The following is a 13,363-nucleotide window of genomic DNA, read 5'->3' on the forward strand; positions in this document are numbered from 1 at the left end:
TAAAAACAGAAGAGGGTCCTCCCTCCCTTCCTCCCTCCCTCCCTCCCTCCCTCCCTTCCTTCCTCCCTTCCTCCCTCCCTCCCTTCCTCCCTCCCTTCCTTCCTTCCTTCCTTCCTTCCTTCCTTCCTTCCTTCCTTCCTTCCTTCCTTCCTTCCTTCCTTCCTTCCTTCTCTCTCACTCTATTCTCTCTCTCTCTCTCTCTCTCTCTCTCTCTCTCTCTCTCTCTCTCTCTCTCTCTCTCTCTCTCTCTCTCCCCTACAGAAAAAGTGATGGACCACATTGGAAGTGCAGTAGGGGAGGCTGCAGGTGGTTTCTGCAGGAAATAAGGAAACCATAGACAAGGCAAAGACACTGGATGTTATGATGAGTTGTGATGAAGGGTCTTATAGGAAGCAATTATAGCCCACAATAGTGTGTAAAAAGTTTTCAACAGTACTTTATTCATATATGTTATTCTTTGGTCTTTTTAGTGTGTCCAACCCTGTTGTTCTCTTGGCAAAAATATTGGAATGTTTTTTGCCATTTCCTCCATCAGCTCATTTTACAGATGAGGAACTGTAGGGAATGGAACTAAGTCACTTGCTCAGTGTCACAGTTAGCTCATGTCTGTGACCACATTTGAACTCAGTCCCAGCTCTCTAATCTTGGAATCCCTTAGGTGGTACTACAGTAACTACCTGCCAGGATATCGCAGAACTAAGTTGGAAAAGACCTTGTGCTTCATCCCATTTGGCAGATGAAGAAAGTGAGTCTCTGGGATTGCAAATTACTTCTCTTCATTGGCATGTATGAGGAATATTGAAATCAGAATTTGAATCTAGGTATTCTCAGTTGTAAATCTATAAAAGTTGGAACTTTTTCATAAAACTTTTTTTTCCTCCTGTGTATCTCAAAGCATTTTATAATAAAGTGTGAACCATTGATTTAAGAATTTTTTCCAGTTATTGCAAGAAATGATATATTAACTTTGTTGGGAGAGAGCCTTCCATCAGATTACTCTCTGATTTTAATAGTGATCAACACATCAATCATACTCTACTTGTTTGAGATTAGAAAAGGCCGTCTTGAACTTCCTCCTCATTTAACAAGGGAGACAACTAAGGCTTAAGTTCTTGGGGAGACTTGAGTTATGTCACAGAGAAAGTTAGTTGTAGAAACAAGGACAAGTCCACAGTCCTCCTACCTTGGAACTGACTGGTGTTGCCACTACACCAGATTTCTGTAAAGAGTAAAGAATTTAGAACCCAGGTATTTGGCTTCCAAATTGGTTCCTGTCTTTTAGACATTGAGCAGATCATTAAACCTCTCTGGGACTCGATTATTTTTTGTGAAAAATGAGGGAATTGGTTTACCAAGACCTTAAAAGTCATCTGAATAGAGTGAAAGGAGGAATCTATGAAGACATTTTGTGGAAATTCTTGATCTTCTTTGTTGTTTGTAAGATTTTCCTATTTCATACATATTTGTGTGTTCACTTAAATTTATTCAAATTATCCAATCCAACTGTCATTTACAAACTGATCCCTTTTTTGCAGGCATTGTGCTAGGCTTAGTAAACTTGACCAGACTTAAAATGTTTACTTTCTACAAAGTAAGATATATATGTAGATATAGGTATAAATATGCATGTTTATCTATATACATGTATGTATATATGTCATTTATGTTTATATACAGATAAGTCAATAGAAAATATAAGCAAGTATTTGAGTGAGAGAAACAAATTATAAAAGGAATAAGGAAGGCTTTGTGTCATTGGGCTTTGAAGAATCCCTTTTAGGGAATCAGGGCCTCTAAGTGGAAGACTTTAGTAAATAGAGTTTATAGTAAATAGAGACACTTTTTGCAAAGATTCATCTCTCAATCTCTATTTACTTTGAAACAATAATGGAGGCAAATGATTTCCCACAATAGTGCAAGAGGCATTGCTAAAGTGGAGATATTAGTAATCTCTGAGTTAAGATACTTGGATTCTAGTTCTGACTTTGAAATACAACATGTTTCAGTGACTCAGGCAAGTCATTCCCTGGTCTTCATCATCTCTCTCTATTCTGTCTTAATGACTTCACATTATACCCATTCCCTGCTCCCACAATATAAGCAGCCAATTTACATTAATTTCCCCATATAGGATCTCTCATAAAATGGATACATTCCTACTATTATATATCTGTGATATATACTATTCTATATGAAATATATCTTTGATCTCTTTATAGCTTTAACAAAAATGATATATTTGTTTTTAGAGCTTTGATATATATGTTTCTACATACACAGACACACAGACACATTCACAGAGAAACTCACAGACAGATACACAGAGCCCTTAACACAGAAAGGAACATATACATACATATAAACATATAGAGACATATATAGTTAAATGGCAGAGTAGATAGAGTTCTAGTCTTGGACTCAGGAAGAACATTCTTCCTAAGTTCAAATCAAGTCATTTAATCCTATTTCCTTCAGTTTTTCTATAAAATGAATTAGAGAAGGAAATGTCAAACCACTCTTATATCTTTCCCAAGAAATCCCCATATGGGATCATGTAGAGTCAGGCATGACTGGAAAAATGACTATTATATATATATGTATATATATATACACACACATATATATGTATATATACATATATATATGTGTGTTATGTTACAAATAATACATATCAAACTTCTATAATAGATATTCAGAGATATATGATATAGTAAATACATCAAAGATGTATTACAAGATATGTATATACAATGAAAAGCTATATATATATTCATAAAGTATTTGTGTATATTTGTATATCCATCTATCTATTTTGATAGGATTTTATTCATTGAGAAAAGAAGGTAGACTGGTGTGTTTGTATTATTGTAGGATACATGAGAAGGCATAATATGAAGTCAATACAGTAGGGCAGAATGAAGAAAAAGTGTGTGATTTACCTGAGTTCCTCAAACGTATATGATTCAGAACCAAGAATTCAAGAATCCAAACACAAACCTCACTGGTATTTCCATATAACTGCCCTTGGACCATTGGTAGGAATCATTCACTTTCAATTTGATTTTCAAGGTCTTTGTTTTTTTTTCCATGTCTTGACTATTTATTGATATCTTGTTTTTACATTATCTTCATTTCTTAATACTTGTCCCCCTCAGTGCATATGCGCAAGATTGTAAAAAAGAAAAAAGGAAAAAAAATCACTTCAATAAAACTAATCAATGCATTATTGGATCCTGACAGTATTTATAAAATAGTCCCACTTATGCAAAGAAGAGAATTAAATCATATTTTTTTGCTCAATATTGAATTAATTCAGTAACATAGACTTAATGACATAATTAACAAACTTACAAAGTTAAACCTAATGTGACTTTATTTGCTCACAATAAAGTTTCCTTGGAAAAAATGCTTACTGCTCAGGTTCTAGGTTTTTTATTTTTGTCAGAAGCCCTGTAGTTTCTCTGGAAGATGGTTTGCATAGTCTTAATGCATCTTTATTGCCTGAAAAAAAGTCCTATTAAAAAGGGGGGGGCAGCTAGGTGAAGCAGTAGATACAGCACTGGCCCTGGAGTCAGGAGAACATGATATACTTAATAATTGCATAACTCTGTGACCTTGAAACAATCACTTAACCTGGTTGCCTTGCAACTCCCCTCCCCCCACAAAAAGTCTTACAAAAATTTACATCTCCCTTCCATCTCCATTTTTGATTCAGTCCCCTTTCAAGCTTGAATCTAATTTTTCAAAAAATCTATTTCCTTTTTTGAAAGGATGTTTTCTTTTGAGGGCACAATGGGGTTAAATGACTTGCCCAAGGTCACACAACTAGTAAGTATTAAGTGCCTGAGGTTGATTATGAATTCAGAAATTCAGATTCTTCTGAATCTATGGCTCTATCCACTGCACCACCTTGCTGCCCTTAGAAAGGACATTTTCAAAACAAGTTTAAAATAAATAAAACATGGTTCCCAAAGCAAATTTACCTCCTGTTTTTAACATCTAAGTAGAAATCTCAAAAGGAAAGTTGTACACATATGTATATATTCTGGGACCACTTTCCATAGTGTTGAGGACAGAGATTGGATTAACCTTAAATTCAGCATTTTTCAGCTAGCTCTTTTCAATTTTGTGTCAGGGGAAGCTGCTACTTCAGGTCAGAGTAAACAGAAAATGAGACAGAAGCTATGGGGAAAGTTTACAGAAGGTAAGAGGTTTGGAGAGGAGACAGGAAAGGGGAAAATCTGGGGGGAAATTGCAATCATGTCAAGCAAGTAACCTAGAAAAATCAACAGAGTTATAAGGAAGGCATAAGGGAATTGGTAGAGATGTGTAGATGCTTCAAGAGGCAAAAATTCAGGAGTCAGCCTCATTAAGACATCAGATCTCTTTGGTTTGCCCCCAAGACTAGAGAGCAACTGACAAGACCCTCAAGCATTGAAATTCAAGTAATACCAATATTGATATCAATTTTAACTCTGTCATAGGCTAAAGGTGTGAGAATCCTTTCTCTGCTGGTAGGCAGCAATCTTGTATGTTGGGACAGAACATATAGAGCTGCAAAGGGACTGTAAAAGTCAGGAAAGTGCAAACCATTTACTTTACAGAGCTGGAACTTGGATGGAGAGGCCCAAGGTATTGGAGCAAGGTGGCACATGTCTGCATTGATAGAGCTGATCCTCTGATACCAAATCTAGCATACTTTCCTCTATATAACAAAGATTCAATTTACTTCACCTTGGAATCAACATATCTTTTAGTTGACACATACTAACTTTGTGCAACTGATTTACCTCTCAATGTCCCAGGTGACAATGAAATTTTAATTTTTTTTTAATTTTTAAGATTCTTTGATTTTTTCCCATTGGCATAAAGACATATTGATGGGAACTCAGGACTGAATCCTATGGGGAAATCCAGAAAAAAATTTTAGTGAGTACAGGAAGAAATTGGGAGACAGAGATGTCTGCTGACACTGGAGTCAAAGGTGACAAAAGAATAGGAATCTGAAAAATGGATAAAAACTTCTTATAGTAGGCAGTGATAGAGGAGATGATTTCAGAGAGACCTGGGAAGACTTGTATGATCTAATACTGAATGAAGTGATTAGCATGAGAAGAATTTATGCAGCAATAGGGTAAATGCAAATGACTATAAAAGAATTAGGAATTTTAATATCATAATAAGGCAGCTAGGTATTGTGAATAGAGTGCTTAACCTCATTTTCCTGAATGCAAATCTAGCCTGAGACACTAGCTAGGCTTGTGATCCTGGATAAGTCACTTAGCCCTGCTTATCTCAGTTTCCTCATTTGTAAATGAGCTGGAGAAGCAAATGCAAGAACTCCAGTGTCTTTGCCAAGAAGACCCGAAATGTGGTCATGAATTGTTTGGAATGGGTTGAAAAGAATCTCAAAATAGCAACAGCAGCAGCATAATAACCAACCACGACTCTACAAGATTGATGATGAAACATATTACTCACCTCCTCAAAGAGAAGTGAAAGACTCAGGCTACTTAAAGTGACAAATATTTTGGTATTCTGACCAATGTGGCACACTATTTTGATTGACTATGTATAATTATAAGAGTATTTGTTTTTTTGCCCTCTATTTCTCCAGTGGATGTGGGGTTGGGGTGAAAGGATTAGAAAATAGAACTTTGCTGATTTTAAAATGTAAGTAAGGGAAATTGAGAAAAGGTTCTTATATAGGCAGAACATTCCAGGTATGGGGAATAGGTATTGAAATCACCTAGTGTTGGGACCTGGAGAATCTTGATTGAGGAATAGCAAAGAGGCTAATGTTATATGATTATAGTGTGACAGAACTTACAGAAAATATAAGATGAACCAAAATGTAAGTAAGGTGTGAGGCCTACAATACAAAAGAAGGATTTTTATATTTTATTCTGGATGTGTTAGAGAGGCCTTAATCTATAATGGTTTGACAGATGATATGGCCAAATCTATACTTTAGGAAATTACTTTGGAAACTGAATAAAAGATGAACCACAATGAAGAGAAACCCACCTACAACTGCAATGATCCAGGTGTGAGGTAATGAGGACTCACACGGAGGTGGTTCCAGTGTCAGAGGTGAAAAAGTGGTATAGTGAGAGATATTATAGAGGCAAAATTTATTGGCCTTGCAAAGTGCTTGCATATAGGAGGTCAAAGGTCCTTTATTCTATCCATTGTGTCATCTAGCTGGGGGAATGGATGAATCATGTGAGAAATTCTTGACTGTGAAGGAGATATGGATATGACATTAGGATTTAAGGAAGCCGTGAGTAGAGAGGGAAGCACTGAAGATAACTGACAGAATGATCTTGGTAGAGGGTGTAATCTACTGGAGAAGACTGGAAAAAAATTAGTTGTGAAAATGAGAGTGTGTACCTTAACTAGGAGAAGGGTCACATTTTCATGTAAAACTTAGTGGAGTTAGTGTCAAAAGACCTCGTGGGCATGAAGGTTTTGAAGAGCCATTGTGATGAAGAGGGATGGTAAACTAACTAGGGAGTTGAAGGAGTGAGGTCCCAATTGAGCTTATGTAGATTAAATTTTTGTTGGTACTAGTCAACAGCAATTCATGACTATCTACAACTTTATTTAGAAGCATGATTTTATATATAGGAGTAAAGACCGTAGTTGGTGGTAATGATCCTAGCTTGAGCTTGGCCTGGCAAAATCAGTGAGATCAAAAGATAGCTTCTGGATTCAAGTGAGATGAGGTAGAGAAATTGGTCATATGAAAAAAGTAAGTGAAGGAATTAGGACTGCTTGAAGAAGAAAAAAATAAGTTTGTTGAAATATGAGAATTGAAAATGCAGAGGAAACAATAGCACAGTTATGAATTCTTAACGTAATGCATACTCTGGGTGAGAGAAGACTTAAGAAATCTCCCTCCTTTCTCAGCAATTCATTCTCCTTCTCTCATGCCAGTAAGTCAATAAAGCACCTATAATCTGAGACTCACCCTAGAGGAGTCCTGTGTTTTGAATCACCTATAGTTCCAGTTATATAGATAAAAAGTCTCCTTTTTACCAGAACCAATTCCTAACTTCTCTGTGAATGCTCCAACACACACAAAGAATTTCATATAAAGAGACCTTGGCACAGTCTAATGAACATAGGCTCATTGATCAGTATTCTGTTAAAAGAGTCCTTATCAGAGTGAAATATGATCATGAGAAAGACCTAGCCTTCCCACACTGCTTACTATCATATTTTCTCATCCTAATTTTTATCAGCATATCAGAAATACCTCAAATGTTAGCTACGATGAAATACATTTTGAACTGTCAAATTTGAGAGACAAACAATTTGGGAGATAATATGCAAAAACCCAACTACAAATATAAATTAGATGAAAGTTAATGAAGAGATCTGGAACAGATACCACGATAATCACCTCAATCCTCCTTATCTCCCAAGTCAAAATTACTGCCTCTAATACCAGCTATGTCCCTGGCATTGAAGTAAACCTTGAAATTACATGGTATTAATTTTTGACAGTTTTTTAAGTTATAAATGAATGATCTACCTCCAAATGGAAGTAATGGAGAATAGGCCAGAAATGGGTGAATTCTGTCCTGTAGGATTACTGTAGATATTGTAGAACTCCATGTCCCCTCTTCATAGTATTCACTGTCACCTACATTATCACTCTGGTGAGGAACCTGGGGATGATTGCCCTGATAACTGGGACTTTCATCTCTAAATCCACATGTATTTTTACTTCAATAACTTTCTCATCATCGAACCCCCTTAGTCATTAACCCTCATCCCTGGAAATCAAACATGAATTTTCCAAGTGACAAATAAATTCCAATTGCATTCTGAGAAGTCACTTTGCCTGAGAACTAAGTGATTTTCTCATTCCCTGTCTGTTTTCCTGCTGTTCTCCATCCTCTTCAGGATATGGCCTTGATTTCTTCTCTTCTGGGAGCAATCATTTCTTCTGAGTACTGCGGAAATCCATGACAACAATAACCAAGAACCCCTTATCATTGTAGGAAGCATCCCCATAGACCAGGTTCAGTTTTGACATGTTTTGGAGAAGGGCCAAATCAGGAGCTCTGCATCCTCAGGGGAGTCTGTCCCCTAAGGGCACTGATGCTCTCATGCTTATAAAACTTCATTCCCCATCTTGGCCAAAAGTCACAGAAAACCTTTTTGACTCCATTTGTGCTATTTTCATATATAGGCTAAGCTTCAAGTGAGCTGATCGCCCATTACTCATTTACTAATTTATTCAGAAACAATTCTCCTATGCTTCATTCTATAAATAATTATCTGACACCAAGATCTATGCCAACAACAGTCACTGAGGAAAACAATCCAGACTCTGGAGAGTTTGTGTTTTTGACATTAGTCACAGGTAAAGATTTCTCCAATAAAATTTCTTGCGACTCTTCTGTGGTTTAGGCTTCTAATAGAATACATTTAAGTGAAGGTACTTGATTAATCTTCTTCCTTAGAGGCTTGTCATCAAGCTAAAGAACTCAGGTCCATCTCATATGGGGCAGCTTTATGGCCCTGTGCATGGAGAACTGGACGTGGAGTCAGAAAGACAAGTCTTTCTGAAAACAAAATTTTTGCCTCAGACTCTTACCAGCCATGCTTACTGACCTATAGAATTTAGACTGTTCTATTTCATCTCTTAAAAAAATGAGGAAAACATTTGGCCTTTTTCAATTTTATAATAAATCTCCCAATTCCATGTTTGAAATATTATTGACAATGGTTTGGTTGACTTGGATTTGTCAAGGGCGCCCAAATGTTTCCTTATAACTTGTGACCTTTTCTTGGCCCACTACTCTTTTGATAGATGTTTTTGTCTTTACATTTCTGATATAAATTCTTCTTTTCAGAGAAAGTAGAAAGAAAACAGATATTCAGAAGCTGTGCCTTCTTTCTTTTGAGATTTATTATCATCCTAGATACACTAGAGAAATGGTTTGTACCTTTTTAATTATCTCTTTTCTTTAATTATGATCTTAAAAAGTCTTTTTGTTTCACTTTGCTTCTTTTGCCAGTTTAAAAAAAATTTTTTTTTTAGATTTTTCAAGGCAATGGGGTTAGGTGGCTTGCCCAAGGCCACACGGCTAGGTAATTATTAAGTGTCTGAGGTCGGATTTGAACTCAGGTATTCCTGACTCCAAGGCTGGTGCTCTATCCACTGCACCACCTAGCCACCCCCTTTTGCCAGTTTTTTTTTTTTTATTTTGAGCTTAGCATTCTATATATGATTCTTATGGAACCACAGCACACTATTATTTGTATCTTCTGCTTTGCTAATTGGTCTTGTTTCTATATTCTATATATTTTAGCTGTTTTTGCAAGGCAAATGGGGTTAAGTGGCTTACCCAAGGCCACCCAGCTAGGTAATTATTAAATATCTGAGACTGGATTTGAACTCCTGACTCCAGGGCTGGTGCTTTGTCCACTGTGCCACCTAGACACCCCTATTCTATATATTTGTGCCTAAAAATCTAAGATAGTGAGTGTCCTGTGAATCAACATTGAGGTATTCATAGAAATCACAATTTTCCTCATTATTAAATGTTTTTTCTTCTGTTTCTCTATTGTGGTTTTGTTTCTCCTGAGATGACTTCTTCTAAAGCATTTTATTCAATGGGATCCCACTTATATTTTGTCTGAGGCCACCAAAATCAGCTTTCCACAAATCTAGGGTACACATAAGTGTATGCTCCTGTTTTCTTTTCCTCAATATAACAATTCTACCATTTTTGCTCATTTTCTCTTAAGATTCCTTTCATTTCCATGCCAGTAAATAATTCCTCACCTTGTAGAGTGAAAACCAGATCCATAACAAAAATTCCCCTTACTTTGAAGGATGAAATATCTTTAAGATAAATGGAGATGCTATTAGATGATCTACATTTGAAAAAAGGCTCCAGGAGATGGTTGGATTATTCAATCTCCTAACATCACTATATCACTCCTCTGTGTCAGGTTTGTTATCTATCTGTTCTAACAAGTAAATCAACTGTAATCCTTTCTCTTTTGTATTTCATTCCAAATCTCTATTTTATCTTCCATTACTCTAGTTTCTGTGACTGCATCTATTGAAAAAGGAATTCCCTGCAATTAAACGTTAAGTGAATTCATGTTAACTGATTCAATTACCAAAAACTGAGCTCATCTAGAAAGAAGAGAAAATCATTCAAGACAGAGCCCATTCATGTGGAATATGTGATTGAGAACTATTCCATAAGGAGAATGAGAAGTGAGAATATACTGTAGGTAGAACTATAAGAGAAAACTAGCAGAAAAATCTAGTGAGAAGGAAATATCCAAGGCTACAGTGCGCTTTTAAATAAAGATCAAGTAGAATGATCCTTGACCAAAAAAAATAAAAATTAAAAAATTAAAATGCCCCATCCAATTGGGTTTAGCAGGTAAGAGATTTAGGTAACCTTGGAGAAAGAAGATGTTTTTGACTGATGCAATAAGAAATCAGAATACAAAGGATTGAGACTTTACTGTTTGTTGAGGAAACTGAATAAAGCAGAGTAGATATTTTTTCCTAGGAATTTATCACTGAAAAAGAGAAAATTAATAGAACAATAGTTTCAGTAGCTGGCAGAGTCAGGTGAAGTCATTTTTTTGAGGATGGATGAATTGGAACTATTGTAAAGTTCAGGGAAGGAGGATGCAAATAATGAGAGAATAAAAATAAAGAAATTGTAAGATTGAGGGGGCAAATTCTCAGAGGCATCAAAGTATCCCAAAGGTAAAAACTAATCACAAATTTAAGAACGCCTTACTTCAAATCTGACCTCTAACATTTAACTTGTATGATGGTGATATCACTTAACTTTTGTTGCCTCAGTTTATAACCATAGAAAAGGAGAATAATAATAATAATAATAATAATAGACCTCATGGATAGTGTTAAGATAAAATGAGATAACGTTTGTAAAACACTTTGCAAATCTTAAAGTGCTATCTGATTGATGCTGATAGTCATTATATAAGATGAAGAGCACAACTGGAGAAGTTAATGTTGGCAAAGATAAGATCTACCTTCTTTCTCTAACTTAGGAGCAAAGGAGGAGAGAATGGGGAAGACTAAAGAGGGCTAGAGGACGCAAGGGGTAGAACATCTATTTGTGGTAAGACAAAGGGGCAATGAAATGGCAAAGGAGGTCAAAGAAGATAAAATGGATTAGTTTTTGGAATAGTTTATTGTGAATAATAGGATGGAGGGTGAATTAGGAAGCAATCGATTGCTTTATCCCAGTGAAGATTCAAGTGAGACAAGATAACATACATTTGTAGTGAACCAAGTTAGCACACTCAAGAGACTTATTAGTAGGAGAAGAAAAATGTAGATACTAAGTATGAGCTATAATTTGCATGCCTGGAGAAAGGCCATGGAGACAAAGGATCCGAGGATAGTTGAAGGAGTTTGTTTACACCAGTTAATCACAGGGTCAATCCTATGAAGGTAAATAAGACAGATTTATGAATTTGGAAATCTGGGAGTAACTTAGGAATTGATGAAGATTATTGGTAGGGAGTAGATCTAGATGAAAAGTGGATGAAGCCTAATTTGCAATGGAAAACAAGATGTTGTGATGCAAGAGATTTCACAGTTTTGCCTCATAGAGTTGGAATACTTATATAGTGAAATAAAGGGTAGGGCTGCATCCATATGTGACTACTTTGTAATAATGATGAAAATCTATGGGGTAGGGAAGGTTAAGAAACTGTCAAGAATTGTTGTTCATTAATAAGTTTAGAAAAGTGAAATGGAAATTGTATTATTCTATGAGCTACAAAATCATAATTATAGCCTTGGTATTATTTTAGTAAGCTTTCCCTTTATTAAAAACAATTTTATGTAATAGAAGTTCAATTTCCTAATTAACGAATTCTATACATGTCACCAAATATTGGTTCTGACCATGATTTATTCTACTATATGTTTTTCCCTTGACCCAGGCAATTTATACCTGAGAGACATATATGGAGAATGATTCAGAGGTGAAAGAGTTCATCTTCGTGGGATTAACCGATGCTCCAGAGCTTCAAGTGCCCCTCTTCATAATATTCTTCGTCATCTACCTCATCACTCTGGTGGGGAACCTGGGAATGGTTATCATTATCTCTTGGGACTCTCGTCTCCACACACCCATGTACTTTTTCCTCAGTAACCTCTCTCTGGTAGATTTTGGCTACTCCACAGCTATTACTCCTAAAGTGATGGCTGAGTTGCTCACAGGAAATAAAATCATCTCCTACAATGGATGTGCTGCACAATTTTTCTTCTTTGGAGTCTTTACCACTGTTGAAAGTTATCTCCTGGCTGCTATGGCTTATGATCGCTATGTAGCTGTGTGTAAGCCCCTCCATTACACCACCAAGATGACATCTGGTGTGTGTGCTGGTCTAATCATTGGCTCCTATTTCTGTGGTTTTCTGAACTCCTCCATTCACACAGGAGACACCTTCAGCCTCCACTTCTGTAGTTCCAATGTGATTCCTCACTTTTTCTGTGATCTTCCACCCCTCTTGGCTCTCTCTTGCTCTGATACACACATCAGTGAATTAGTGAGTTTCTTTGTTGTGGGATTCAATGCCTTTTTTGCCATTTTCATCATAGTTATGTCCTACTTAATGATTTTTATCACCATTTTGAGAATGCGCTCAGCTGAGGGCCGCAAGAAAGCATTTTCAACCTGTGCTTCCCACCTCACCGCTGTGTCCATATTCTATGGGACAATCATATTCATGTATTTACAGCCCAGTTCTAGTCATTCCATGGACACAGACAAAATGGCTTCAGTGTTTTACACAATGATCATCCCCATACTAAACCCTCTCATCTACAGCTTGAGGAACAAGGAAGTTAAAAATGCTTTTAGTAAACTTGTTGAAGGTGCAAAGTCCACATTCAGTCTCTAATTTTAATTTAAGAAAGGACCACAGGCATTTTCCCTCTCACTTTGACCTATAAAGTACAACATCTCCAATTCTCACACCATAATTTTCTCCCATGAATCTAGGAATCTTAATTCTCCCTCTCCATCCTGAAGATGGCGTACATTGGCTCTAATTGACTTCTTACATTTTATATAATTTCCTGCTAGCTTTAGAAATTTGAAAAGTATGAATCTTTCCTCACAATTTAATTCATCAGTGGATGATTCTTTTTGAAATATTAAAAAAAACAATTGATATTTTCAAAGGAGTTTTAAAAAATTTTGTTAGCAGCAAAAGGTATGATATGATTTAATGGAAAAAATCTACATCTTTATTTTTTTGTGACCCTGGGTAAGTCACTATTAAATGACTTATGTTCCTCATAAGTGTAATAATTAAGTCAAAGAATTGT

The 13,363-nt window shown here is 36.1% G+C and overlaps 1 protein-coding gene across 1 annotated transcript; it reads left to right on the plus strand.

The window, feature by feature from the left end:
* The first annotated feature begins 10,907 nt into the window (after positions 1-10,907).
* Positions 10,908-12,933, plus strand: LOC141516668 (olfactory receptor 5B12-like). The gene is made up of 2 exons (XM_074227666.1): positions 10,908-10,914; positions 11,987-12,933. The coding sequence occupies exons 1-2, from the start codon at positions 10,908-10,910 to the stop codon at positions 12,931-12,933; spliced, it is 954 nt and encodes a 317-aa protein (XP_074083767.1).
* Positions 12,934-13,363: the final 430 nt, after the last annotated feature.

Source organism: Macrotis lagotis, chromosome 3, assembly GCF_037893015.1.
Source record: "Macrotis lagotis isolate mMagLag1 chromosome 3, bilby.v1.9.chrom.fasta, whole genome shotgun sequence".
Lineage (NCBI taxonomy): Eukaryota > Metazoa > Chordata > Mammalia > Peramelemorphia > Peramelidae > Macrotis > Macrotis lagotis.